Here is a 25,149-nt window from a genome sequence, read left to right as displayed (position 1 = left end):
GGCTTCCCAGTTCAAACCTCCCCTCACATCCGGAACCTAGGCATCATATTTGACCAAACCCTCTCCTACAACAGATACATCAAACAGATCACAGAGACAGCTTTCTTCCACCTCAAAAACATCGCCCGTCTACGTCCATCCCTCTCTCCCACTGCTGCCGAAACCCTCATCCACGCCTTCATCACCTCCCGTCTGGACTATTGCAATAGCCTCCTCTATGGTTCACCTGCAAAAACCCTCAACAAACTTCAATATATCCAGAACTCCGACCGCCAGTCTACTCACCCACACCCGAATCCGTGAACACATTACACCCGTCCTCATCAAGCTCCACTGGCTCCCCATCCCCCAGAGAATTCAGTACAAGATCCTCCTGATGTCATACAAAGCCCTCCATAACCTGGCCCCATCCTACCTGACTGACCTCCTCCACAGACACACTCCCACTCGCTCCCTCCGCTCTGCCGCTGCCAACCTCCCCCCTCCCCCCCACCCGGACCAACCTCAAGTCTTGGGGCGACAGAGCCTTCTCCGTTGCTGCACCCACCCTCTGGAACTCACTACCCCAATCCATCAGAGATTCTTCCTCCCTCACAGCATTCAAAACATCACTCAAAACCCACCTGTTCAACACTGCATTCAACCACTGACCCCCCCCTCCCCCATTTTCTGTTTATCTCTTTTTGTATTTCTTTGTTTTTTTTGTTGCCTTTTCTTAATTCTCTGTCAAAGCGTCTTTGAGTTTCATGTAAAGCGCTATAAAAGTCCCATGTATTATTATTATTATTAATACCAGCTGACGTATCCAAGTACGTGTTTGTATGGAGATATCCGATCGCTTGATCACATTCATTCAAAAATATGTTTAACATGTTCATTCAAATGCTCAACGTTTCAATGTGATATCTTGCCACACAGTTACTTTATCACTTTAAACACTTTTTTTGTAATATTATGTTATCTTCTTATCCTATTTGGTATACCCTAACCCTATGGCTGGCGTCTCCCTTAGGGATAAGGTGAGAAGTTCAGTCATCCGGGAGGGATTCGGAGTTGAACCGCTCCTCCTTCGCGTTGAAAGGAGCCAGTTGAGGTGGTTCGGGCACCTAGTTAGGATGCCACCTGGGCGCCTACCTAGGGAGGTGTTCCAGGCACGTCCAGCTGAAGAGACCGAGGGGTAGACCTAGGACCAGGTGGAGGGATTATATCTCTTCGCTGGCCTGGGAGCGCCTCGGGATCCCCCAGTCAGAGCTGGTTGATTGTTGCGTGAATCCTGTTTTTAACTCTGACCTGTTGCTGCTATAAAAACCTGAATTTCCCCAAGGGGATAATAGAGTTTCATCTTATCTTATTTTCACACGTACAGAATCATTTTGAGTGTATGTTGCTATCTTTAAACAATAAAGGTACAGAATCAGAATAGAAAAAAGTACATTTGCAAGCCAAGGGCGGGGGATTTATTGGACAAGGACAAGTCAGCTGGTTACCTTGTGAGAATCCTTTTTTTTTCACTCTGACCCTGTTTCTGCTAAAACCCCTGCATTTCCCCACAGGGATGAATACATTTCAATCTTAACTTATCTTATATATTATGTGGACTACTTATTGACTGAACAACCAGATTTCCAGTTTTCGTGAAATGAAATGACCGACATCGGGATAAAATATGTTGAGAAATTTTATAACAGAAAGAAACCAATACAGGTAAGACATGACAATCTTGTTTTTGATTAGCTCACACAGAACCATCTTTAATCATAGCCTACATAATGCAGTGACAGGTCATCAGAGGGTGTGTCGTAGATGAGTTACCTTAACACTCAGGTCATTAGAATATATTTATTATATCACATACACACTGGTGATGGAAGTAAAAAGATTATATTGTTGTAAAACTGCAAAGTCTTAAAATGATTTGGCAGGATACACACTACTAGCAGAAAGACAGACAGCTAGTCATGGTACTAAGATTATCCTCTATGAAAACATGAATACATCAAAATCAGGGGTTACATTTATTGATTATGTAATTAGTAATACCACTTCTACGTTCGATTAATAAGATTTAAATCATACATCAGTGATAAATACATAATCAAATCGTGGCTATCGGCTCACTCAATTAACATTTTACAATTATCCCCTAAGGTCCAAAATGAAAAGGAAAAAGGAAATGTAACTTCAGTTTATATCTTCCATGTTACCAAACTATATTTTACTCAAACGTGATGTCCAATGGTGACAGGATGGAGCTGATCTTGGTTTTCAACGGAGCGATATGTCCTTCTTCTACAGTGCTGTGAGGTGAGAGGGATATAATGATTAGACACATACAGTATGTATAAAGGTCCCCTATTATACTGTTTTTCATCAATATATTATAGCTCTCAGATATATACAAAACATGTCTCTGAAGTGTTTGGCTCCAAATACCAAACAGATCATTGCAGCATTACCCATAATCACCTCTGTTTCAGCCGTGTTTCAAAGTGCTGATTCTCTGTCTGTAACTTTAGATGAAAATAAGGAGCCCCTCCCCCCAGGGATTTGGTTAAAAAGAACACAATGGTGCTCTAGTTGGAGATTCAGGTGATAAGGGGGGTGGGGGGGGGGGGGGGGGGGTGTAGCTAATGTTTACAGAAGCCAAAAATCGTTATGACATCATAAAGTGGCCCAAATCCGATCAGCTCATTTTCAGACAGGTTCTTATATAAATGGATCAGGACAAGAAGAGAGAGAATCTATTTTACTGAAACTTTCAGAATCTCTTTACACAGAGGGGACACATGTTGATGTAGAAAATACTTGCATGCACAATTACCTTCACAAATGACACAGCATCTTCGCTGTGAACACAGTTGTGGGATCCAATTCCAAATGAACACAGTCCTTAAGTGATGGCTCATTCCCTGAACACTGAAGATCATCTAACAAAATGGGTCCAGTACCCGGTCCAAAATGTCGCCCTTGTTTTGCTTCTACAGCCCGGCCACAACCAAGCTGTCCACAAACCACCTGAGCATCGTTCAGATCCCAATTGTCGTCACACACTGGTCCCCACGTGCCAGTTGTGAAAGATCTCCACTCTGCGGAGCAGGAGTTGGTGGAGCCGACCAGCCTCACTGGAGGTATTTGGTGGAGGTGGTGAGTTGTTATAGGTCCTGGTAAAAATGAAATCAAAATGTCAGTCAACCCATACGGCAACTCAGGTTTCAATTGTTGAATGATTGAAAAAAATCGGGACTCCTGATCATTTAATCATTGGGCTCTTTTACTTTGTTAACCAGTTTAGTCCTGAGCCTGTTTTTCAGGTCTCAGGCTCGAAAATGACATGATACCCTTGGATGATGGTAAGGTAGACTAAAAGCTTTAGGAATCCAAAGTACAACATATAATAAGTACCCTGTATCAAGATTGATGCAAAACAAGTGACATTTGACCTTTTTAGAGAGGTTTTGCAAAACAAACTCCACCTCTGAGGTGATTTGGGTGGAAACGGGGGTTTTACCGTTTCTCTGGAACGCATTGGTCAATTTTGGTGATTGACATCTCTTTCTGACCGTTAAAGCCAATAGAATCAAAGGGGAAACTCCCCACACACACATGGTCAAACAAAAAGGTGGGGGCTTCGCGCACGCAGTTTTGCTCCAGAGTGAAGCTGTCTCTAGCTCTGACATCTCAAAACCGAAAAGCAGGTTTATTTCTCATGGATCATCAGAAATCATTCAAAGTGACACAGACACATTGGATTAACCTATGGATTAACTTCAGCATCGTTTTTATCGTTTTAATGCCATTGAAGACCACTTTTGACCAGACTACAACAGAGGTGAGCCATGTTAGCGTTTCTAGCGAACTAGCTCCATATGTTTTGATGTGTGTTCTTGTTATTATCTCCGAGAGTTCGTATAATTGAGTGATAATGAAGGGTACCCCTCGATTCTGTGTCCCCTCACGATGTGAAACGATGGGTTGAGATGTGCAGCAAAGATAAATAATAAGGTTTTGTAAGTGAATTTCGGTGCAGTCATCTGTTAGCATTTTTCGCTCGTTGCTAATTCAAAGGCTCAGCGTTAGCATTGTGGGGTTTTTTGAAAAAAATGTTTAAATGATCAGTTAGATGAGTTTCTTCCCGTTACATGGATATAAAACATTCATAGTTTATTAAATGAACATGCCCTCAGACACTGTTTCCTGCAAGATGTTGCAGGAGGCCCCCGGTACCGGGGTCTCTCGGGCTTAACAGGTTAAGAAAAACTGGTTTAAACATAAAGTAACACGTTCATTTTATATTTGCATATTGCATTGGAAGAGGATTCCCATTCTGTGTTGTACAGGTTATTATTAGAAACTTGGGATTTAATTTAAAATGTGGCTTTTTTTACTATAAAAAATCTCCATTGTGTGTTGGTTGGTGCTAGGGTTTAAAGTGCCTTCTATAGTTGTATATGAACATTACTATCTGTATGTGTTGACTGTATGCATTCACAATTACCTTCACAAATGACACCAGCATCTTCGCTGTGAGCACAGTTGTGGGATCCAATTCCCAAATGAACACAGTCCTTAAGTGATGGCTCGTTTCCTGAACACTGAAGCTCATCTAACAAAATGGGTCCAGTACCCGGTGCTTCTACAGCCTTGGTTGATTATTGTCCAATGGTTAGTCAACCCAAAAAAACGCTATGACATCACAAAGGGGCCAAAATCTGATCGGCTCATTTTCAGAAACGTTTTTATATAAATAGATCAGGACAAAAAGAGAGAGAATCTTTGTTCCTGAAACTTTCAGAGTGTCTTTACACAGAGGGGACACATGTTGATGTAGAAGAGACATGAAGAAGAGGGGACACATGTTGATGTAGAAGAGACATGAAGAAGAGGGGACACATGTTGATGTAAAAGAGACATGAAGAAGAGGGGACACATGTTGATGTAGAAGAGACATGAAGAAGAGGGGACACATGTTGATGTAGAAGAGACATGGAGAAGAGGGGACACATGTTGATATAGAAGAGACATGAAGAAGAGGGGACGCATGTTGATGTAGAAGAGACATGGAGAAGAGGGGACACATGTTGATGTAGAAGAGACACGAAGAAGAGGGGACACATGTTGATGTAGAAGAGACATGAAGAAGAGGGGACACATGTTGATGTAGAAGAGATATGGAGAAGAGGGGACACATGTTGATGTAGAAGAGAAATGAAGAAGAGGGGACACATGTTGATGTAGAAGATACATGAAGAAGACGGGACACATGTTGATGTAGAAGAGACATGAAGAAGAGGGGACACATGTTGATGTAGAAGAGACATGAAGAAGAGGGGACACATGTTGATGTAGAAGAGACATGAAGAAGAGGGGACACATGTTGATGTAGAAGAGACATGGAGAAGAGGGGACACATGTTGATGTAGAAGAGACATGAAGAAGAGGGGACACATGTTGATGTAGAAGAGACATGGAGAAGAGGGGACACATGTTGATATAGAAGAGACATGAAGAAGAGGGGACGCATGTTGATGTAGAAGAGACATGGAGAAGAGGGGACACATGTTGATGTAGAAGAGACACGAAGAAGAGGGGACACATGTTGATGTAGAAGAGACATGAAGAAGAGGGGACACATGTTGATGTAGAAGAGATATGGAGAAGAGGGGACACATGTTGATGTAGAAGAGAAATGAAGAAGAGGGGACACATGTTGATGTAGAAGATACATGAAGAAGAGGGGACACATGTTCATGTAGAAGAGACATGAAGAAGAGGGGACACATGTTGATGTAGAAGAGACATGAAGAAGAGGGGACACATGTTGATGTAGAAGAGACATGGAGAAGAGGGGACACATGTTGATATAGAAGAGACATGAAGAAGAGGGGACGCATGTTGATGTAGAAGAGACATGGAGAAGAGGGGACACAGGTTGATGTAGAAGAGACATGAAGAAGAGGGGACACATGTTGATGTAGAAGAGACATGAAGAAGAGGGGACACATGTTGATGTAGAAGAGACATGGAGAAGAGGGGACACATGTTGATATAGAAGAGACATGAAGAAGAGGGGACGCATGTTGATGTAGAAGAGACATGGAGAAGAGGGGACACATGTTGATGTAGAAGAGACATGAAGAAGAGGGGACACATGTTGATGTAGAAGAGACATGAAGAAGAGGGGACACATGTTGATGTAGAAGAGACATGAAGAAGAGGGGACACATGTTGATGTAGAAGAGACATGGAGAAGAGGGGACACATGTTGATGTAAAAGAGACATGAAGAAGAGGGGACACATGTTGATGTAGAAGAGACATGAAGAAGAGGGGACACATGTTGATGTAGAAGAGACATGGAGAAGAGGGGACACATGTTGATGTTGAAGAGACATGGAGAAGAGGGGACACATGTTGATGTTGAAGAGACATGGAGAAGAGGGGATACATGTTGATGTAGAAGAGACATGAAGAAGAGGGGACACATGTTGATGTAGAAGAGACATGAAGAAGAGGGGACACATGTTGATGTTGAAGAGACATGGAGAAGAGGGGACACATGTTGATGTAGAAGAGACATGAAGAAGAGGGGACACATGTTGATGTAGAAGAGACATGGAGAAGAGGGGACACATGTTGATGTAGAAGAGACATGAGGAAGAGGGGACACATGTTGATGTTGAAGAGACATGGAGAAAAGGGGACACATGTTGATGTAGAAGAGACATGGAGAAGAGGGGACACATGTTGATGTAGAAGAGACATGAAGAATAGGGGACACATATTGATGTAGAAGAGACATGAAGAATAGGGGACACATATTGACGTAGAAGAGACATGGAGAAGAGGGGACACATGTTGATGTAGAAGAGACATAAAGGAGAGGGGACACATGTTGATGTAGAAGAGACATGAAGAATAGGGGACACATGTTGATGTAGAGGAGACATGAAGAAGAGGGGACACAGGTTGATGTAGAAGAGACATGAAGAATAGGGGACACATGTTGATGTAGAAGAGACATGAAGAAGAGGGGACACATGTTGATGTAGAAGAGACATGAAGAACAGGGGACACATGTTGATGTAGAAGAGACATGAAGAACAGGGGACACATGTTGATGTAGAAGAGACATGAAGAACAGGGGACACATGTTGATGTAGAAGAGACATGAAGAAGAGGGGACACATGTTGATGTAGAAGAGACATGAAGAACAGGGGACACATGTTGATGTAGAAGAGACATGAAGAAGAGGGGACACATGTTGATGTAAAAGAGACATGAAGAAGAGGGGACACATGTTGATGTAGAAGAGACATGAAGAAGAGGGGACACATGTTGATGTAGAAGAGACATGGAGAAGAGGGGACACATGTTGATATAGAAGAGACATGAAGAAGAGGGGACGCATGTTGATGTAGAAGAGACATGGAGAAGAGGGGACACATGTTGATGTAGAAGAGACACGAAGAAGAGGGGACACATGTTGATGTAGAAGAGACATGAAGAAGAGGGGACACATGTTGATGTAGAAGAGATATGGAGAAGAGGGGACACATGTTGATGTAGAAGAGAAATGAAGAAGAGGGGACACATGTTGATGTAGAAGAGACATGAAGAAGAGGGGACACATGTTGATGTAGAAGAGACATGAAGAAGAGGGGACACATGTTGATGTAGAAGAGACATGAAGAAGAGGGGACACATGTTGATGTAGAAGAGACATGAAGAACAGGGGACACATGTTGATGTAGAAGAGACATGAAGAACAGGGGACACATGTTGATGTAGAAGAGACATGAAGAACAGGGGACACATGTTGATGTAGAAGAGACATGAAGAAGAGGGGACACATGTTGATGTAGAAGAGACATGAAGAACAGGGGACACATGTTGATGTAGAAGAGACATGAAGAAGAGGGGACACAGGTTGATGTAGAAGAGACATGAAGAAGAGGGGACACAGGTTGATGTAGAAGAGACATGAAGAAGAGGGGACACATGTTGATGTAGAAGAGACATGAAGAACAGGGGACACAGGTTGATGTAGAAGAGACATGAAGAACAGGGGACACATGTTGATGTAGAAGAGACATGAAGAAGAGGGGACACAGGTTGATGTAGAAGAGACATGAAGAAGAGGGGACACAGGTTGATGTAGAAGAGACATGAAGAAGAGGGGACACATGTTGATGTAGAAGAGACATGAAGAACAGGGGACACAGGTTTATGTATAAAAGACATGAAAAAGTGGATTTTTCATAATAGCTGACCTTTAAAAACCATAACAAATCTCTTTTGTGTGTCGGTTGGTGCTGGGGTTATGACCTGGCTCAAAAGGCCACAACAAAGAGGAGACACACCATATCCACATTGAACAAAATATGTTTATTTAAGCAAAACATTCAAATCAACCAAATGAATTAAATGAATGAAGTGCAAAGCAAGTAAAGTATGAGGTGTGGATGTCAGTGGTATCAGTAGTGTAAATGCAGGGTGAGGATTGTATGGACATGTATGAGTGTGAGAGTGTTGAAGTGCACAAAGTGAAGCAATTGAAGAAACTCATAGCATGCTCAACAAAACAGGGGTGCCTGCAGGGAGAAGCAGAGCGAAGACAGAGAGGAGCAGAGGCTTTAAATAACTGCAGGGCACCAGACCCAGATGGCCTGAGTTACTGCAATCAAGGCAATCAAGGAGGCTGGATGCAGCACAGTAACACCCTCTCCAGATGAACCCACAAGGCCATTTGGTGTAGTTGGAGGAGGTGTAGTTGGTGGAGGTGTAGTTGGAGGAGGTGTAGTTGGAGGAGGTGTAGTTGGAGGAGGTGTAGTTGGTGGAGGTGTAGTTGGAGGAGGTGTAGTTGGAGGAGGTGTAGTTGGTGGAGGTGTAGTTGGAGGAGGTGTAGTTGGAGGAGGTGTAGTTGGTGGAGGTGTAGTTGGTGGAGGTGTAGTTGGAGGAGGAGTAGTTGGAGGAGGTGTAGTTGGAGGAGGTGTAGTTGGTGGAGGTGTAGTTGGAGGAGGTGTAGTTGGTGGAGGTGTAGTTGGAGGAGGTGTAGTTGGAGGAGGTGTAGTTGGTGGAGGTGTAGTTGGAGGAGGTGTAGTTGGAGGAGGTGTAGTTGGAGGAGGTGTAGTTGGAGGAGGTGTAGTTGGTGGAGGTGTAGTTGGAGCAGGTGTAGTTGGTGGAGGTTTAGTTGTTATTGGTTCTGATGAAGTCAAAGAAAACATTTCTGTCAACACATATGGCAGCTCAGGTTGCAATTGTGCAATCCAAATCTCTTCGCTAGAACTTTACTTGATCATTAAATGATTTGGCTCTTTTACTTTGTTAAGAAAAAACAGGTTTAAACATCAAAGTAATACCTTCATTTTGTATTTGCATATTGCGATGGATGAGAATTCCCAGTTTGTATTGTACAAGTTAGGATCATAAACCTGTGTTTTTAATTTAAATTAGATTTTAAAGGTCCCCTATTTTACTGTTTTTCATAAAAATATTCCCCTATTTTACTGTTTTTCATCAATATATTATAGGTCTCAGTTATATACAGCACCTGTCTCTGATTGGCTGAAACACCAAACAGATCATTGCAGCATCCCATAATCCCCTCTGTTTCAGCCCTGTTTCAAAGTGCTGATTCTCTGTCTGTTACTTTAGATGAAAATAACGAGCCACTCCCCCCGCCCCGCTGAGAGACATTTGGTTAAAAAGAACTAGGGATGCACCGAATATTCGGCCACCGAAAATTATCGGCCGAAAATTGTTAAAAAGTATCACCGAATGTCAGAGAACAGGGTTACGTTGATCATACTCCGCATATTTGTCCGGGTGTTTTGATTTCAAGTGGTGGAGTAATCCCGAAGTGGTGAAAGTCTTTGCAGTTACACCCCCTCGAGAAATGTCAGCTGAACACGTTTTACAAATCGCAATCCGCGCCTCTCTCTCTGATATTTTTAAATATCTCCAAGCGGCAGACATGTTGGCTGTGAGCCAGCCGCGAGCATGGTGGCGCGCTGTGCTTGTCGCCGCGTTTTGATTACGTCATCACAACAACACGTTAGCTTACCAAACTTAAAGGTGCATTTGTTGTTGTTGAAGGCCTGGCTGCTACAGTCTTTATTTACACTACTTTGTTGTAGGCCTAGTGGCCTAGATGTTTATGTAGTTTTAAAGCACCTTGGCTTTGTTCTGAATGCATTTTGTTGTAGTTATCCTACAGAGAAAAGAAAATGCTGAATAAATGTTTTATGGACCCATAATAGTGATTATTATTTAAGTTAAGTTTTGCCATAATCATGTCTTTTTCCATAATCAGGTAGCTCAACAACATTGGTAAAACATGTATACATATATATATATATATATATATATATATATATATATATATATATATTTCTATTAATAATTTTCGGCCTTTCAGCATTCGGTTTTCGGCCAACTGTTTCCTATTTTCGGTATCGGTTTCGGCCAAGAATTACCCATTCGGTGCATCCCTAAAAAGAACTCAATGGTGCTCTAGCAGGAGTCTCTTTACACAGAGGGGACACATGTTTATGTATGAAAGACATGAACATGTGGATGTTGCTAAATAGGTGACCTTTAAAAACCATATAAAATCTCCATAGTGTGTCGGTTGGTGCTGGGGTTCAAAGTGCCTTCTATAGTTGTATATGAACATTACTATCTGTATGTGTTGACTGTGTGCATGCACATTTACCTTCACAAATTACACCAGCATCTTTGCTGTGAACACAGTTGTGGATTCCTATTCCACGATTAATACAGGCCTCAAGTGATGGCTCGTTCCCTGAGCACAGAAGATCATCTAACAAAATGGGTCCAGTACCCGGTCCAAAAATGCTTCCATTCTCCGCTTTTAAAGCCAGGCCACAACCCAGCTGTCGACAAACCACCTGAGTATCGTTCAGATCCCAAAGGTCGTCACACACTGTTCCCCACATGCTGTTGAGAAAGATCTCCACTCTGCCGGAGCAGGACTTGGTGGAGCCGACCAGCCTCACTGGAGGATTTGGTGGAGAAGGTGTAGTTGCTGCGGCAGTTCCTGGATAAAGTGGAAGAACAATATCCGTTAACCCACATTGCTACATGTGGTGGAAATTCCACACTTAATCACCTTCTGGTAAGAAAAGAACAAATATACAAGCTTAGACCAAAGTCGTGTTATTTAATTTAGAGTTATAGCAGGGGTGTCCAAACTTTTTTCACTGCGGGCCAAAATATTCGAAGGGCTTGGCCACTCACTAGAGGTCAGGTTTATAGCCTCATAAGTGAAGTTATAAGTTAGAAAAATGCATCAAATGTATATAAATGATGCTTGATGATACACCAGCCTACATGACAGCTTTCCATAGGGTTTCATTTATTCTGTTAGCAGCTCATTCTTTAAAACAGAGGCCTTAGATTGCTTATCATAGGAGGAAATCGGAAGGGTATATTTCAAGGTTGTTATATAAATAAGTTATAACTTTTTTTTCTTATCAACTTAGATTCGTTAGAACATATTTTCAACTTGAATTGACTGAAATTAGGCTTTTAAGAAGTACAATACAAGGCCAGCTCAAGTTTAATTTGTGGGCCGCTTTCCATTATACTTTTTAAATTAGCTGAGGGCCGATTCAAAATGGCCCACGGGCCGTAGTTTGGACTCCCCTGAGTTATAGCATTTAACAGAATCAATCTTTTTCCAGCTGGAAGGACAGATAACCTGAACCACTGATGTGATAAGATCTGACCACGTTACACAGGAAAGCAATGACTGTATACAGGGAAGAGACACAGGAAGAGGATTCATTCAGCATTACAGTCTTAAGAAAGCTGGGGTGGATCAAAGTCAAAAGTCAAAGTCCGCTTTATTGTCAAAATTACTACTTGTGTTATACATCCAGAAATCTCGAGATACCGTTTCCCACAGTCCCACAGTGTGACATATATACATAAAACCAAACAAAAAGGGCCAAGAGAAACGGGGTATTCAATTTAAAATGTTAATAGTATATTTAAAATATAGTATAGTATTTAAAGTATAGTATATTAATTACAACCCTACCCTCCAAATGCCTGACAAAGGTCAAGGCGACACCCTTCGGTCTGAGAACATGTTGTAGTTAGGAAACCTATTGAATTATTATAAATTCCCATCTTGCTACTGAGGTTGGAATTACTTAGCAAAAGCCCAATTGTTCAATGTCATCTATTAGGTTGCACTGTGGGGCCTTGAAGGAAATCCAGCCCGGAATTGGTCAGCTGCCTCGTTGACTAGAGAATACAGCGATAACTTCTTATTATTCTCAAATAAATGAATATTTAGTCGGGAAGTCCTAAGTTGCAAACAGAATGGGCATTTTTTTAATCTGTTGTTCATTCACTCTGATGAGATTTAGAAAGCACAGACATCATTGTGTTTTTGAGTATGAGTATAAAGCAATATTGGCAAGAAGAAACCAATCACCATTATTTACAGGTTCGTTCTTAGTTACTAGCTGGAAAAACAAAAAAGCTATCAGAGATTTATTTACTACAGCTAAAAGGATAATACACATTTGACAAAAATAAGACAAAAGAGAAGAAACTCAACTTATTGATTGTTGATATTCATTTGTCATCCTCTGCTGAGCCAAGGAGTTTTGTTTTTTGGTTTATTACCTTAGTTTTGTGTAGTTTTTACATAAAAAATGCATGGTTATTCTGAATAAAGACCAAAAGCTTGAAGCAAAAAGGCTTTGGTTTTTAGCTTTAATAAATGAACCTATAACTCAATTGTTTTGCCACTTGGAATTTGTTGTAATGCCAAAACAAGGAGCTAAAAGACTCTAGAAATGTTCCATGAACCTTGAGAGAAAGGAGAGGACTGGGTAATTCTCAGATGATCCTTTTGACTGTAAAGCAATTGATCCGTAAAGGAAAGATATTAAAAATACTTTACCTGTCCATCCTAAAAATGTCTGCATTAGCAGGACTAGCATCAAACCGGACCTCATCCTCATCATGGACCACAACCTGAAGATAAGACCAACACTTTCTGAAAAGGACAAAAGAGATATTTGAACAAAGTGCATCAAACCTACTGGCTTCCTCAATCGTTGACTTTTATGCAAATTAATTCAGTAACCCAATCTTTCTATCACTCATAAATATTCAGGTCAGAAATCAGATGAGTTTAAAAAACGGTTGATTTTCAGAATCCTTACTTTCCTTCTTTGCGGTGGCTGTGATTATGATTTAAAAAGTCACTTTTAACCCTCAAAGTTTAGTTTAGATTAGTTTATTTGTTTATAGTGTCATGGACATTCCCCATTGATCAACTGTCACAAAAAACAGCAGCTTTAACCAACATTGCTAATTTCCAGCTGTTGTCCCCGGCCAGTTGATAATGGACGCCTTTTTAAAATCACAACACATCAACAGCATTAGTTATAAAGAAAGGATGAAAGACAAGTAGATAGAGGAGAAAGGATAACATTTGCCATTTGGGTTGTACAATGAAACATCCAAGGTAAACACTTTATACAAATAAGTACTGTTCTGCTATTAATCTCCACTGCCTCTATCATGCTAGTCATCATCATAGTCTTACCTTTTCCAGTTGAGACAGGCTTTCGTCCTCGGAGGATGACTGGTAGTGTCAGGTAAGAGAGCAGCTGTGAGCTCTTTGCTGCGTCCCTCGATTCCTTTAATAGTAGCCAGAAGCAAATCAGTTATGTAAAACAATGATGATGAAATCATGATCATTCTCTTAGAACACTAATTCGTCATGCAACCCTTACAAATTGGGCAGGGACAGGTTTGGGTGTGAATGGCAATGAGAATTAGATTGTGATTCATGGCTCTGGTTTTAATGTGCGTCTTTTGTGATCCAATGTGGCCACATTCTGGACCTTGTTTGCTCGACTGGACTAAACCTTCACCCTCTGTCTGGCTCAGACCTCTTCCTCTCCGACCACTTAGCCATCACCATGACCATCAACATTCCCACCCCACCACCAAAGCAAAAACGCAAAATCAACTTCCGTAAATTAAGCTGTGTTTCAGCTACCTCGCTCTCATCCTCCCTCTCTGAAAAAATATCAACCACTCCCTTTGTGGACCTCCATAGTCCCTCTGATCTCACTGACTACTACAAAAACATTCTGTCCTCCTGCCTTGACCAACTTGCACCCATAAAAACCAAAACAGTTTCCTTCACCCACTCTGCTCCCTGGTTCACCCCTGAACTCCGTCTGATGAAAACCCGTACCCGGCAACTTGAAAGACTCCGCAATAAAACAGGTCTCACAATTCATTCTCAAACCTACAAAGACCACCTACTGCAATATAAAGATGCCCTCTCCCATGCCCGCACCACCTACTACTCTCAGTTAATCCACTCTGGCTCCGGAAACCCAAAAACACTCTTCTCGACTGTGGCTGCGAGGGAGTGCGGTCGTCTTTCAACCAGAAGGTTGTGGGTTCGATCCCAGCCCATGCAGTCAACATGTCGACGTATCCTTGTGCAAGATACTTAACCCTGAGTTGCTCCCGATGGCATGGCCAACAGTGTGTGAATGTGTGTGAATGTTAGGTCCTAGAGTAAGGTACACTGCTCTGTATGAATGGGTGAATGACATGTAGTATGTAAAGTGCTTTGAGGGGTCTTAAAGACTGGATAAAGCGCTATATAAGTACAGTCCATTTACCATTTACCATTCTCCACAATAAACAAACTCCTCAGCCCCCTGGACCACCACTCAGTCATTCACAGCAGACAAATGCAGCTCTTTTCTCACATTTTTTCAAAGCAAAATAGACAACATTTACAGCAGCTTAACCACTACCACACCAGCTCTCCCTCAAGACACCCGCCCCCCCTTATCCTGCCAACCCCTGTCCCAGTTCTCCCCTGTCTCCCCTACTGACCTCTCTGATCTCCTCACAGGAATGAAAACTGCCACCTGCACCCTGGACCCCATCCCCTCCAGCTTTGTTAAGGCCTGCCTTCCTACTCTCTCTCCACTCATCACTGCAGCAATCAACTCCTCCCTGTCTTCTGGCGCCATCCCACCGTCCCTCAAAATAGCTGCTATCACCCCTATTCTGAAAAAACCCGGACTAAACCCTGACAACCCTAATAACTTCAGACCAATCTCGAACCTACCCTTTCTGTCAAAAGTTCTGGAACGCGCTATAGCGTCACAACTTAAGCATCAACTCTCTGCTAATAACCTCTATGAAACTTTTCAATCCGGATTCCGCTCAAACCACAGTCCCGTAACCGCACTCCTCAAAATTGCAAATGACCTTTTCCTCTCCTCCGATGCTGGTAACCTCCTCCTTGACCTCAGCGCTGCCTTCGACACCATCAATCACTCCATCCTCCTCACCCGTCTTGAAACCACCTTCAACATCACCGGCACTGCCCTCTCTTGGTTCATTTCATACCTCTCTGACAGAAACCAGTTCATTCTACATCCATAACTGCAAATCCCCCACCGCTCCTCTCCCCCAAGGTGTCCCTCAAGGTTCAGTTCTCGGCCCCCTCCTCTTCATCCTCTACCTGCTTCCCCTTGGTCACATTATCCGCCGTCATGGACTTCAATTCCACTGCTTTGCCGATGACATCCAGCTTCTCATCTCCACCAAGTCCATCTCCACTGCTACCCACTCCATCCTGACAAACTGCATCACTGAAATAAAATCCTGGCTCCAACTTAACTTCCTGAAACTCAACTGCGATAAATCTGAAATAATAATCATTGGACAAAAAAAGCTCACCACACCTATCCATAACTTCACCCTCAACATAGACGGCTTCCCAGTTCAAACCTCCCCTCACATCCGGAACCTAGGCATCATATTTGACCAAACCCTCTCCTACAACAGATACATCAAACAGATCACAGAGACAGCTTTCTTCCACCTCAAAAACATCGCCCGTCTACGTCCATCCCTCTCTCCCACTGCTGCCGAAACCCTCATCCACGCCTTCATCACCTCCCGTCTGGACTATTGCAATAGCCTCCTCTATGGTTCACCTGCAAAAACCCTCAACAAACTTCAATATATCCAGAACTCCGACCGCCAGTCTACTCACCCACACCCGAATCCGTGAACACATTACACCCGTCCTCATCAAGCTCCACTGGTTCCCCATCCCCCAGAGAATTCAGTACAAGATCCTCCTGATGTCATACAAAGCCCTCCATAACCTGGCCCCATCCTACCTGACTGACCTCCTCCACAGACACACTCCCACTCGCTCCCTCCGCTCTGCCGCTGCCAACCTCCCCCCCCCCCCCCACCCGGACCAACCTCAAGTCTTGGGGCGACAGAGCCTTCTCCGTTGCTGCACCCACCCTCTGGAACTCACTACCCCAATCCATCAGAGATTCTTCCTCCCTCACAGCATTCAAAACATCACTCAAAACCCACCTGTTCAACACTGCATTCAACCACTGACCCCCCCCTCCCCCCATTTTCTGCGTCTTTGAGTTTCATGTAAAGCGCTATAAAAGTCCCATGTATTATTATTATTATTAATTACCAGCTGACGTATCCAAGTACGTGTTTGTATTGGAGAGATCCGATCGCTTGATCACATTCATTCAAAAATATGTTTAACATGTTCATTCAAATGCTCAACGTTTCAATGTGATATCTTGCTACACAGTTACTTTATCACTTTAAACACTTTTTTTGTAATATTATGTTATCTTCTTATCCTATTTGGTATACCCTAACCCTATGGCTGGCGTCTCCCTTAGGGATAAGGTGAGAAGTTCAGTCATCCGGGAGGGATTCGGAGTTGAACCGCTCCTCCTTCGCGTTGAAAGGAGCCAGTTGAGGTGGTTCGGGCACCTAGTTAGGATGCCACCTGGGCGCCTCCCTAGGGAGGTGTTCCAGGCACGTCCAGCTGGAAGAGACCGAGGGGTAGACCTAGGACCAGGTGGAGGGATTATATCTCTTCGCTGGCCTGGGAGCGCCTCGGGATCCCCCAGTCAGAGCTGGTTGATTGTTGCGTGAATCCTGTTTTTAACTCTGACCTGTTGCTGCTATAAAAACCTGAATTTCCCCAAGGGGATAAATAGAGTTTCATCTTATCTTATTTTCACACTTACAGAATCATTTTGAGTGTATGTTGCTATCTTTAAACAATGAAGGTACAGAATCAGAATAGAAAAAAGTACATTTGCAAGCCAAGGGCGGGGGATTTATTGGACAAGGACAAGTCAGCTGGTTTTACAGTATGCTATGGAAGAAGTGTGGAATTCAGCCATTTTGAAGCAATAACAGCAAACAGGCTTGTTTTAATTGAGAGGTAAGGCCCAACTCGCAGTGATCTGATTGGCCGAGGCAGAGTGAAGTGCACCTGCTGGAGTTTGTTGTTCAACCAAAGCGTTGATGTAAGAAGGGCCGGATCCCTTTACAGGACTTTAAGCCAATACCAGTGTCTTGAAGCTAATTTGGGAAGATCAGATAAGATAGGAAGTACTCTATCAATCCCAATTTGGGCATTGTACATAAGAGAAATTAAAAGACTAGAAATAAACAATCCAAAATGTAAGCATCTCAAATAGAAATAAAATATACATGTGGAAATACAAATTTACAGTAACAAAATACAAAGCAGGATATTATATATACATTAAGTGTGTAAGGAATGGAATTGTAATATTAAATTGAATATAAATGTGAATTGTACAGTGTCTAAGTTTAAGTCCAGTTATCAAGAGAAGCCATTGGTAACTTGCCATGAGGGAGTTGCAGTAGTCAAAGCATGAGATGATGAATGGTAATGGTGAATTAACTGTATTTATATAGCGCTTTATGCAGTCTTCATGATCCCTCAAAGAGCTTTACATTTACAAGTCACCATTCACACCCCAATCAAACAGAGTGATGTATGAACAAAGCAAACATTCACGCAGATTTAAACACCACTGGCCCAACCTTTGGGTTAAACTTGGAGTTAAGTATATCATCAACATATTGATTTCAGGAGCTCGAATCGAAACTCAAGACCCTTCGATTGAAACAGAGCCACACTACCTTACAGCCACATTTTGCGAACCTGAACGAGAACCTGTGTTATTTTCTGGGTCAGTCGAGGAACCGTCCTCCTGATGACGTAACGAGTGTATCTAGCACACCCAGATTCCTTGGAGTTTGAGTGTAGGAAACAACAGATGTTGATAGAAAGGTCCTGGATGGGAGAGTCCTGGATGGGAGAGTCCTTCATTGGAAGAAATAGCAGTTTGGTCTTGTTGAGGTTGAGTTTCGGACGTAGCGATAAAAAGCTGTTGATATGTTGACTGTAGACTGCTTTATGTGCTCTTTTCTTGTACTGCTGATGTTTTACATGTAACAGACTTTGTTTTAGATCATTCAATTTTAAATTTGACGCTTACTGAAAAAAAGTCAATCTTGAAATCAACCAGAAACATTTCCTTTGATCTGGCAGACTAAAAAGATTAAATACGTGTTTTGCCAACTTTTGACACGGCAAAGTTTCCATTTGAATCTTATGAAATAGTTCAACTTTTTGACTTGGGACAGCATAATCCAAGCGTGTTAAAGTAGGCAACATTTATCAGATGAGTTTAAACTTGTTACATTGTGTTTACCATCCAACCCAGAGTGAATATGTAAATATGGAAAGCACTTGATTTTACGTCGCTATCTGTCAGAGGGCCATTGTGATAACAGTAAGATTTAAAATATTGTAATCAAACTTCAGGAGAGACTTGCTGTTCTCTGCATATGATGGAACAAAATAGTGCGTATATTGTCATCGGCATTCAGCTATAATTAGTTAACAACATTTTGTTGAAAATTTTGAATGGTCGCGTCCTTAAATGTATTGTCTTCCAAAAAGCTCTTGTTAAAGTAATTAATGTATTCATCAACAGTGCCAATTAAGTGTACCTGCCCAGACATCAGACTAATTACATGGGTGTGCTTTATGGAGGAGTATTATTTGGTCAGCCAGTAATCAAGATGCTTTGTGGACCATGCAATTTGTGAACAAGAGATACTGACTGCACCTTAGTACGTCTGAATGACATTGTCAACAAGTAGCATAACAACATTATCTGCATAATAATAAGTGGACCCACTCCCTACTCTACAAAGTCAAGCTACTTTCATTTTTTGCGCCATGAATGGTTTAAAGTTATCCAACAGCAACATGACTGACTGACAGAGTGGTTGATATTGATTTTTAAACTATTGAATACAATGGTATTGTGCCGTTATAAATTAAACTAAAACTCTCAATCCTTTCTGATCTTTTGACCAGTTGTCATTTTATGCATACAAATAATCCCAAATTTGGGAGTTATTTGAAAATAACAAATAAATACATATAAATTGTAAAATCACAGAAACTCCACATGTTGCAGTAGTCTCTAATGTTTACCAGTCATGGATTAACTCATTTCAATGGGGGGGAAAAGCCGGGGTTCCATCTGAAAAAAATTAAAATGAAATAAAAATAAAATGCTTTGCGTGGCTGTGTCTTTAGTTGTAAGCCCAGTGGCGATCTGTTCATCTGTCATAGTGATCATACAATAATGCCATCGAAAATAATATGCTACATTACAGTACAACTACTTCTGGGTATTCTGTGTGTCATTCAAGCTCGGCTCTGTAAAGGCTTCTCAATTCTCTAATTTCCCCTCCTCGACTCCTATCCTCGACTCCTATCCTCGAGACTTAGTCCCGCCCACAGGAGATGCGAGCGGAGGACTGAGGAGGGGAACCTATAGGAGAGAGGAGGGGAAGCAGCAGGCGGTTAGAGAAATGAGAAATCCTCTCCTCTGAGTGGTCATTTTAAAGAGACGTCCATTACTGATGACAGGAGGCACAGCAGCCCTCTGTCTGATGTACAGATGTGTTATATATTTACTTTTAATTAATTCACAGTGTGGTATAATGAGACAATAACAGGCTACAGATGCGGACATACACACAAACATATTTATATAAATATACAATTTCAGAATCAAACAAGTATGAGAGCACTCTCATAATAACTTAACACAATCAGAGACAGGATATACCCCCCCCCCCCCCTCTCTGGTTGCTGAAATGGGGAATTGAAATTACGGGCCAAAAGTTGTATTTACAAGTATTAAAAGTATGCATATAGGACACCAAACCAACTGAGACCCGTCTGTCCGCCGCATCTATGCACTGCTCTCGATGGAAACTGTAATTTGTTCACAAAAACCTCCTCAGGTATATATTCTACTAGGGAGCAGTATGGGCATCAAACATCAAACCCAGCAGTGTCATATCAAAGCATGAAATACACCTTTCAGTCCACAAGGGGGCAGGCCTTCTCAGTTCCTTCCTTTTAGATAAGATAAGATGTACGTTATTGATCCCAAATTGGAAAAAATGTTATGCTATAGTATAAGTAATGTACGGTATATCCATGATGAGTTTATAGATGAATAGTTTTAATATTTATTAAAATACAAAAGTGATTACAGCTCAGGGAAGGCTTCTCTCTGCATAATAAAGGGTGAAGAAGTGTTTTCCAACAGCGGTGTGCAGGATTTTATTTTGTGTCAACTAAATGTATTCACTCTTACGTTCTTAATTTAATGAGGACAAACTCAGAGATAATTAAAAACATTTCTTTCACACAGGAGTATATGAAATATGTTTTTGCCTGCAGTGTTTTTACAAGACTTTAAGCCTGCACTCACATCTGAACACTTATATAAATATATTTTACAATACAAATATGTACTGTATGTGTCCATTTAAATCAACAGTTACTATATCACTTTATTTTTTTATATTTTTTTTTATTATTTGCATTTGTATTCCATTTTATCTTTATGTTTTACCTTGTGAGAATCCTTTTTTTTTCACTCTGACCCTGTTTCTGCTAAAACCCCTGCATTTCCCCACAGGGATGAATACATTTCAATCTTAACTTATCTTATATATTATGTGGACTACTTATTGACTGAACAACCAGATTTCCAGTTTTCGTGAAATGAAATGACCGACATCGGGATAAAATATGTTGAGAAATTTTATAACAGAAAGAAACCAATACAGGTAAGACATGACAATCTTGTTTTTGATTAGCTCACACAGAACCATCTTTAATCATAGCCTACATAATGCAGTGACAGGTCATCAGAGGGTGTGTCGTAGATGAGTTACCTTAACACTCAGGTCATTAGAATATATTTATTATATCACATACACACTGGTGATGGAAGTAAAAAGATTATATTGTTGTAAAACTGCAAAAGTCTTAAAATGATTTGGCAGGATACACACTACTAGCAGAAAGACAGACAGCTAGTCATGGTACTAAGATTATCCTCTATGAAAACATGAATACATCAAAATCAGGGGTTACATTTATTGATTATGTAATTAGTAATACCACTTCTACGTTCGATTAATAAGATTTAAATCATACATCAGTGATAAATACATAATCAAATCGTGGCTATCGGCTCACTCAATTAACATTTTACAATTATCCCCTAAGGTCCAAAATGAAAAGGAAAAAGGAAATGTAACTTCAGTTTATATCTTCCATGTTACCAAACTATATTTTACTCAAACGTGATTGGTCCAATGGTGACAGGATGGAGCTGATCTTGGTTTTCAACGGAGCGATATGTCCTTCTTCTACAGTGCTGTGAGGTGAGAGGGATATAATGATTAGACACATACAGTATGTATAAAGGTCCCCTATTATACTGTTTTTCATCAATATATTATAGCTCTCAGATATATACAAAACATGTCTCTGAAGTGTTTGGCTCCAAATACCAAACAGATTATTGCAGCATTACCCATAATACCCTCTGTTTCAGCCCTGTTTCCAAAGTGCTGATTCTCTGTCTGTAACTTTAGATGAAAATAAGGAGCCCCTCCCCCCAGGGATTTGGTTAAAAAGAACACAATGGTGCTCTAGTTGGAGATTCAGGTGATAAGGGGGGGGGGGGGGTGTAGCTAATGTTTACAGAAGCCAAAAATCGTTATGACATCATAAAGTGGCCCAAATCCGATCAGCTCATTTTCATTTTCAGACAGGTTCTTATATAAATGGATCAGGACAAGAAGAGAGAGAATCTATTTTACTGAAACTTTCAGAATCTCTTTACACAGAGGGGACACATGTTGATGTAGAAAATACTTGCATGCACAATTACCTTCACAAATGACACCAGCATCTTCGCTGTGAGCACAGTTGTGGGATCCAATTCCCAAATGAACACAGTCCTTAAGTGATGGCTCGTTCCCTGAACACTGAAGATCATCTAACAAAATGGGTCCAGTACCCGGTCCAAAATGTCGCCCTTGTTTTGCTTCTACAGCCCGGCCACAACCAAGCTGTCCACAAACCACCTGAGCATCGTTCAGATCCCAATTGTCGTCACACACTGTTCCCCACGTGCCGTTGTGAAAGATCTCCACTCTGCCGGAGCAGGAGTTGGTGGAGCCGACCAGCCTCACTGGAGGATTTGGTGGAGGTGGAGTTGTTATAGGTCCTGGTAAAAATGAAATCAAAATGTCAGTCAACCCATACGGCAACTCAGGTTTCAATTGTTGAATGATTGAAAAAAATCGGACTACTGATCATTTAATCATTGTGCTCTTTTACTTTGTTAACCAGTTTAGTCCTGAGCCTGTTTTTCAGGTCTCAGGCTCGAAAATGACATTCCCAGAACAAATGACCATATCTTCCCTTCTAAAGGGATTAAATTAATAATCTTTTTTCTCAAAGTAATGATAAACCTGTGAGTTGGATTTAGAAAAGTCAGAATCAATATAGATGTTTTTTTATTTTAAAGAAAATTCAGATTGAACATAGTAAAAAACTGTAAATTATAGTGTCCGTCCAGATATTATTTTGTACTTACAGTGAAAACTACCCTTGGATGATGGTAAGGTAGACTAAAAGCTTTAGGAATCCAAAGTACAACATATAATAAGTACCCTGTATCAAGATTGATGCAAAACAAGTGACATTTGACCTTTTTAGAGAGGTTTTGCAAAACAAACTCCACCTCTGAGGTGATTTGGGTGGAAACGGGGGTTTTACCGTTTCTCTGGAACGCATTGGTCAATTTTGGTGAGCTGTCTCTAGCTCTGACATCTCAAAACCGAAAAGCAGGTTTATTTCTCATGGATCATCAGAAATCATTCAAAGTGACACAGACACATTGGATTAACCTATGGATTAACTTCAGCATCGTTTTTATCGTTTTAATGCCATTGAAGACCACTTTTGACCAGACTACAACAGAGGTGAGCCATGTTAGCGTTTCTAGCGAACTAGCTCCATATGTTTTGATGTGTGTTCTTGTTATTATCTCCGAGAGTTCGTATAATTGAGTGATAATGAAGGGTACCCCTCGATTCTGTGTCCCCTCACGATGTGAAACGATGGGTTGAGATGTGCAGCAAAGATAAATAATAAGGTTTTGTAAGTGAATTTCGGTGCAGTCATCTGTTAGCATTTTTCGCTCGTTGCTAATTCAAAGGCTCAGCGTTAGCATTGTGGGGTTTTTTGAAAAAAATGTTTAAATGATCAGTTAGATGAGTTTCTTCCCGTTACATGGATATAAAACATTCATAGTTTATTAAATGAACATGCCCTCAGACACTGTTTCCTGCAAGATGTTGCAGGAGGCCCCCGGTACCGGGGTCTCTCGGGCTTAACAGGTTAAGAAAAACTGGTTTAAACATAAAGTAACACGTTCATTTTATATTTGCATATTGCATTGGAAGAGGATTCCCATTCTGTGTTGTACAGGTTATTATTAGAAACTTGGGATTTAATTTAAAATGTGGCTTTTTTTACTATAAAAAATCTCCATTGTGTGTTGGTTGGTGCTAGGGTTCAAAGTGCCTTCTATAGTTGTATATGAACATTACTATCTGTATGTGTTGACTGTATGCATTCACAATTACCTTCACAAATGACACCAGCATCTTCGCTGTGAGCACAGTTGTGGGATCCAATTCCCAAATGAACACAGTCCTTAAGTGATGGCTCGTTTCCTGAACACTGAAGCTCATCTAACAAAATGGGTCCAGTACCCGGTGCTTCTACAGCCTTGGTTGATTATTGTCCAATGGTTAGTCAACCCAAAAAAACGCTATGACATCACAAAGGGGCCAAAATCTGATCGGCTCATTTTCAGAAACGTTTTTATATAAATAGATCAGGACAAAAAGAGAGAGAATCTTTGTTCCTGAAACTTTCAGAGTGTCTTTACACAGAGGGGACACATGTTGATGTAGAAGAGACATGAAGAAGAGGGAACACATGTTGATGTAGAAGAGACATGAAGAATAGGGGACACATATTGATGTAGAAGAGACATGAAGAATAGGGGACACATATTGACGTAGAAGAGACATGGAGAAGAGGGGACACATGTTGATGTAGAAGAGACATAAAGGAGAGGGGACACATGTTGATGTAGAAGAGACATGAAGGAGAGGGGACACATGTTGATGTAGAAGAGACATGAAGAATAGGGGACACATGTTGATGTAGAAGAGACATGAAGAAGAGGGGACACAGGTTGATGTAGAAGAGACATGAAGAAGAAGAGGGGACACAGGTTGATGTAGAAGAGACATGAAGAAGAGGGGACACATGTTGATGTAGAAGAGACATGAAGAAGAGGGGACACAGGTTGATGTAGAAGAGACATGAAGAAGAGGGGACACAGGTTGATGTAGAAGAGACATGAAGAAGAGGGGACACATGTTGATGTAGAAGAGACATGAAGAAGAGGGGACACAGGTTGATGTAGAAGAGACATGAAGAAGAGGGGACACATGTTGATGTAGAAGAGACATGAAGAATAGGGGACACATGTTGATGTAGAAGAGACATGAAGAAGAGGGGACACAGGTTGATGTAGAAGAGACATGAAGAAGAGGGGACACATGTTGATGTAGAAGAGACATGAAGAAGAGGGGACACAGGTTGATGTAGAAGAGACATGAAGAAGAGGGGACACAGGTTGATGTAGAAGAGACATGAAGAAGAGGGGACACATGTTGATGTAGAAGAGACATGAAGAACAGGGGACACAGGTTTATGTATAAAAGACATGAAGAAGTGGATTTTTCATAATAGCTGACCTTTAAAAACCATAA

General features: G+C 41.3%; 1 protein-coding gene across 1 annotated transcript in view; it reads right to left on the bottom strand.

Annotated features, from left to right (window-relative positions):
• The window catches only part of LOC307038920 (scavenger receptor cysteine-rich domain-containing protein DMBT1-like), a gene marked incomplete at both ends in the record, with an annotated part of 41,494 nt that extends 18,882 nt beyond the window's left edge, over nucleotides 1–22,612 (bottom strand). Inside the window, 8 exons of the mRNA XM_079680593.1 lie at nucleotides 2,933–3,161; nucleotides 8,720–9,202; nucleotides 10,715–11,059; nucleotides 12,941–13,036; nucleotides 13,592–13,685; nucleotides 15,548–15,731; nucleotides 22,295–22,520; nucleotides 22,606–22,612. Coding sequence (XP_079536719.1) covers nucleotides 2,933–3,161; nucleotides 8,720–9,202; nucleotides 10,715–11,059; nucleotides 12,941–13,036; nucleotides 13,592–13,685; nucleotides 15,548–15,731; nucleotides 22,295–22,520; nucleotides 22,606–22,612 — 1,664 coding nt within the window. The remainder of the gene's footprint in view (nucleotides 1–2,932; nucleotides 3,162–8,719; nucleotides 9,203–10,714; nucleotides 11,060–12,940; nucleotides 13,037–13,591; nucleotides 13,686–15,547; nucleotides 15,732–22,294; nucleotides 22,521–22,605) is intronic.
• Between the last annotated feature and the right edge of the window lie 2,537 nt (nucleotides 22,613–25,149).

The sequence above is a fragment of the Notothenia rossii genome (genome assembly GCF_949606895.1).
Source record: "Notothenia rossii genome assembly, chromosome: 5".
In the NCBI taxonomy this organism is placed as follows: Eukaryota; Metazoa; Chordata; class Actinopteri; order Perciformes; family Nototheniidae; genus Notothenia; species Notothenia rossii.
This window is presented reverse-complemented; position numbering and strand designations above follow the sequence as displayed.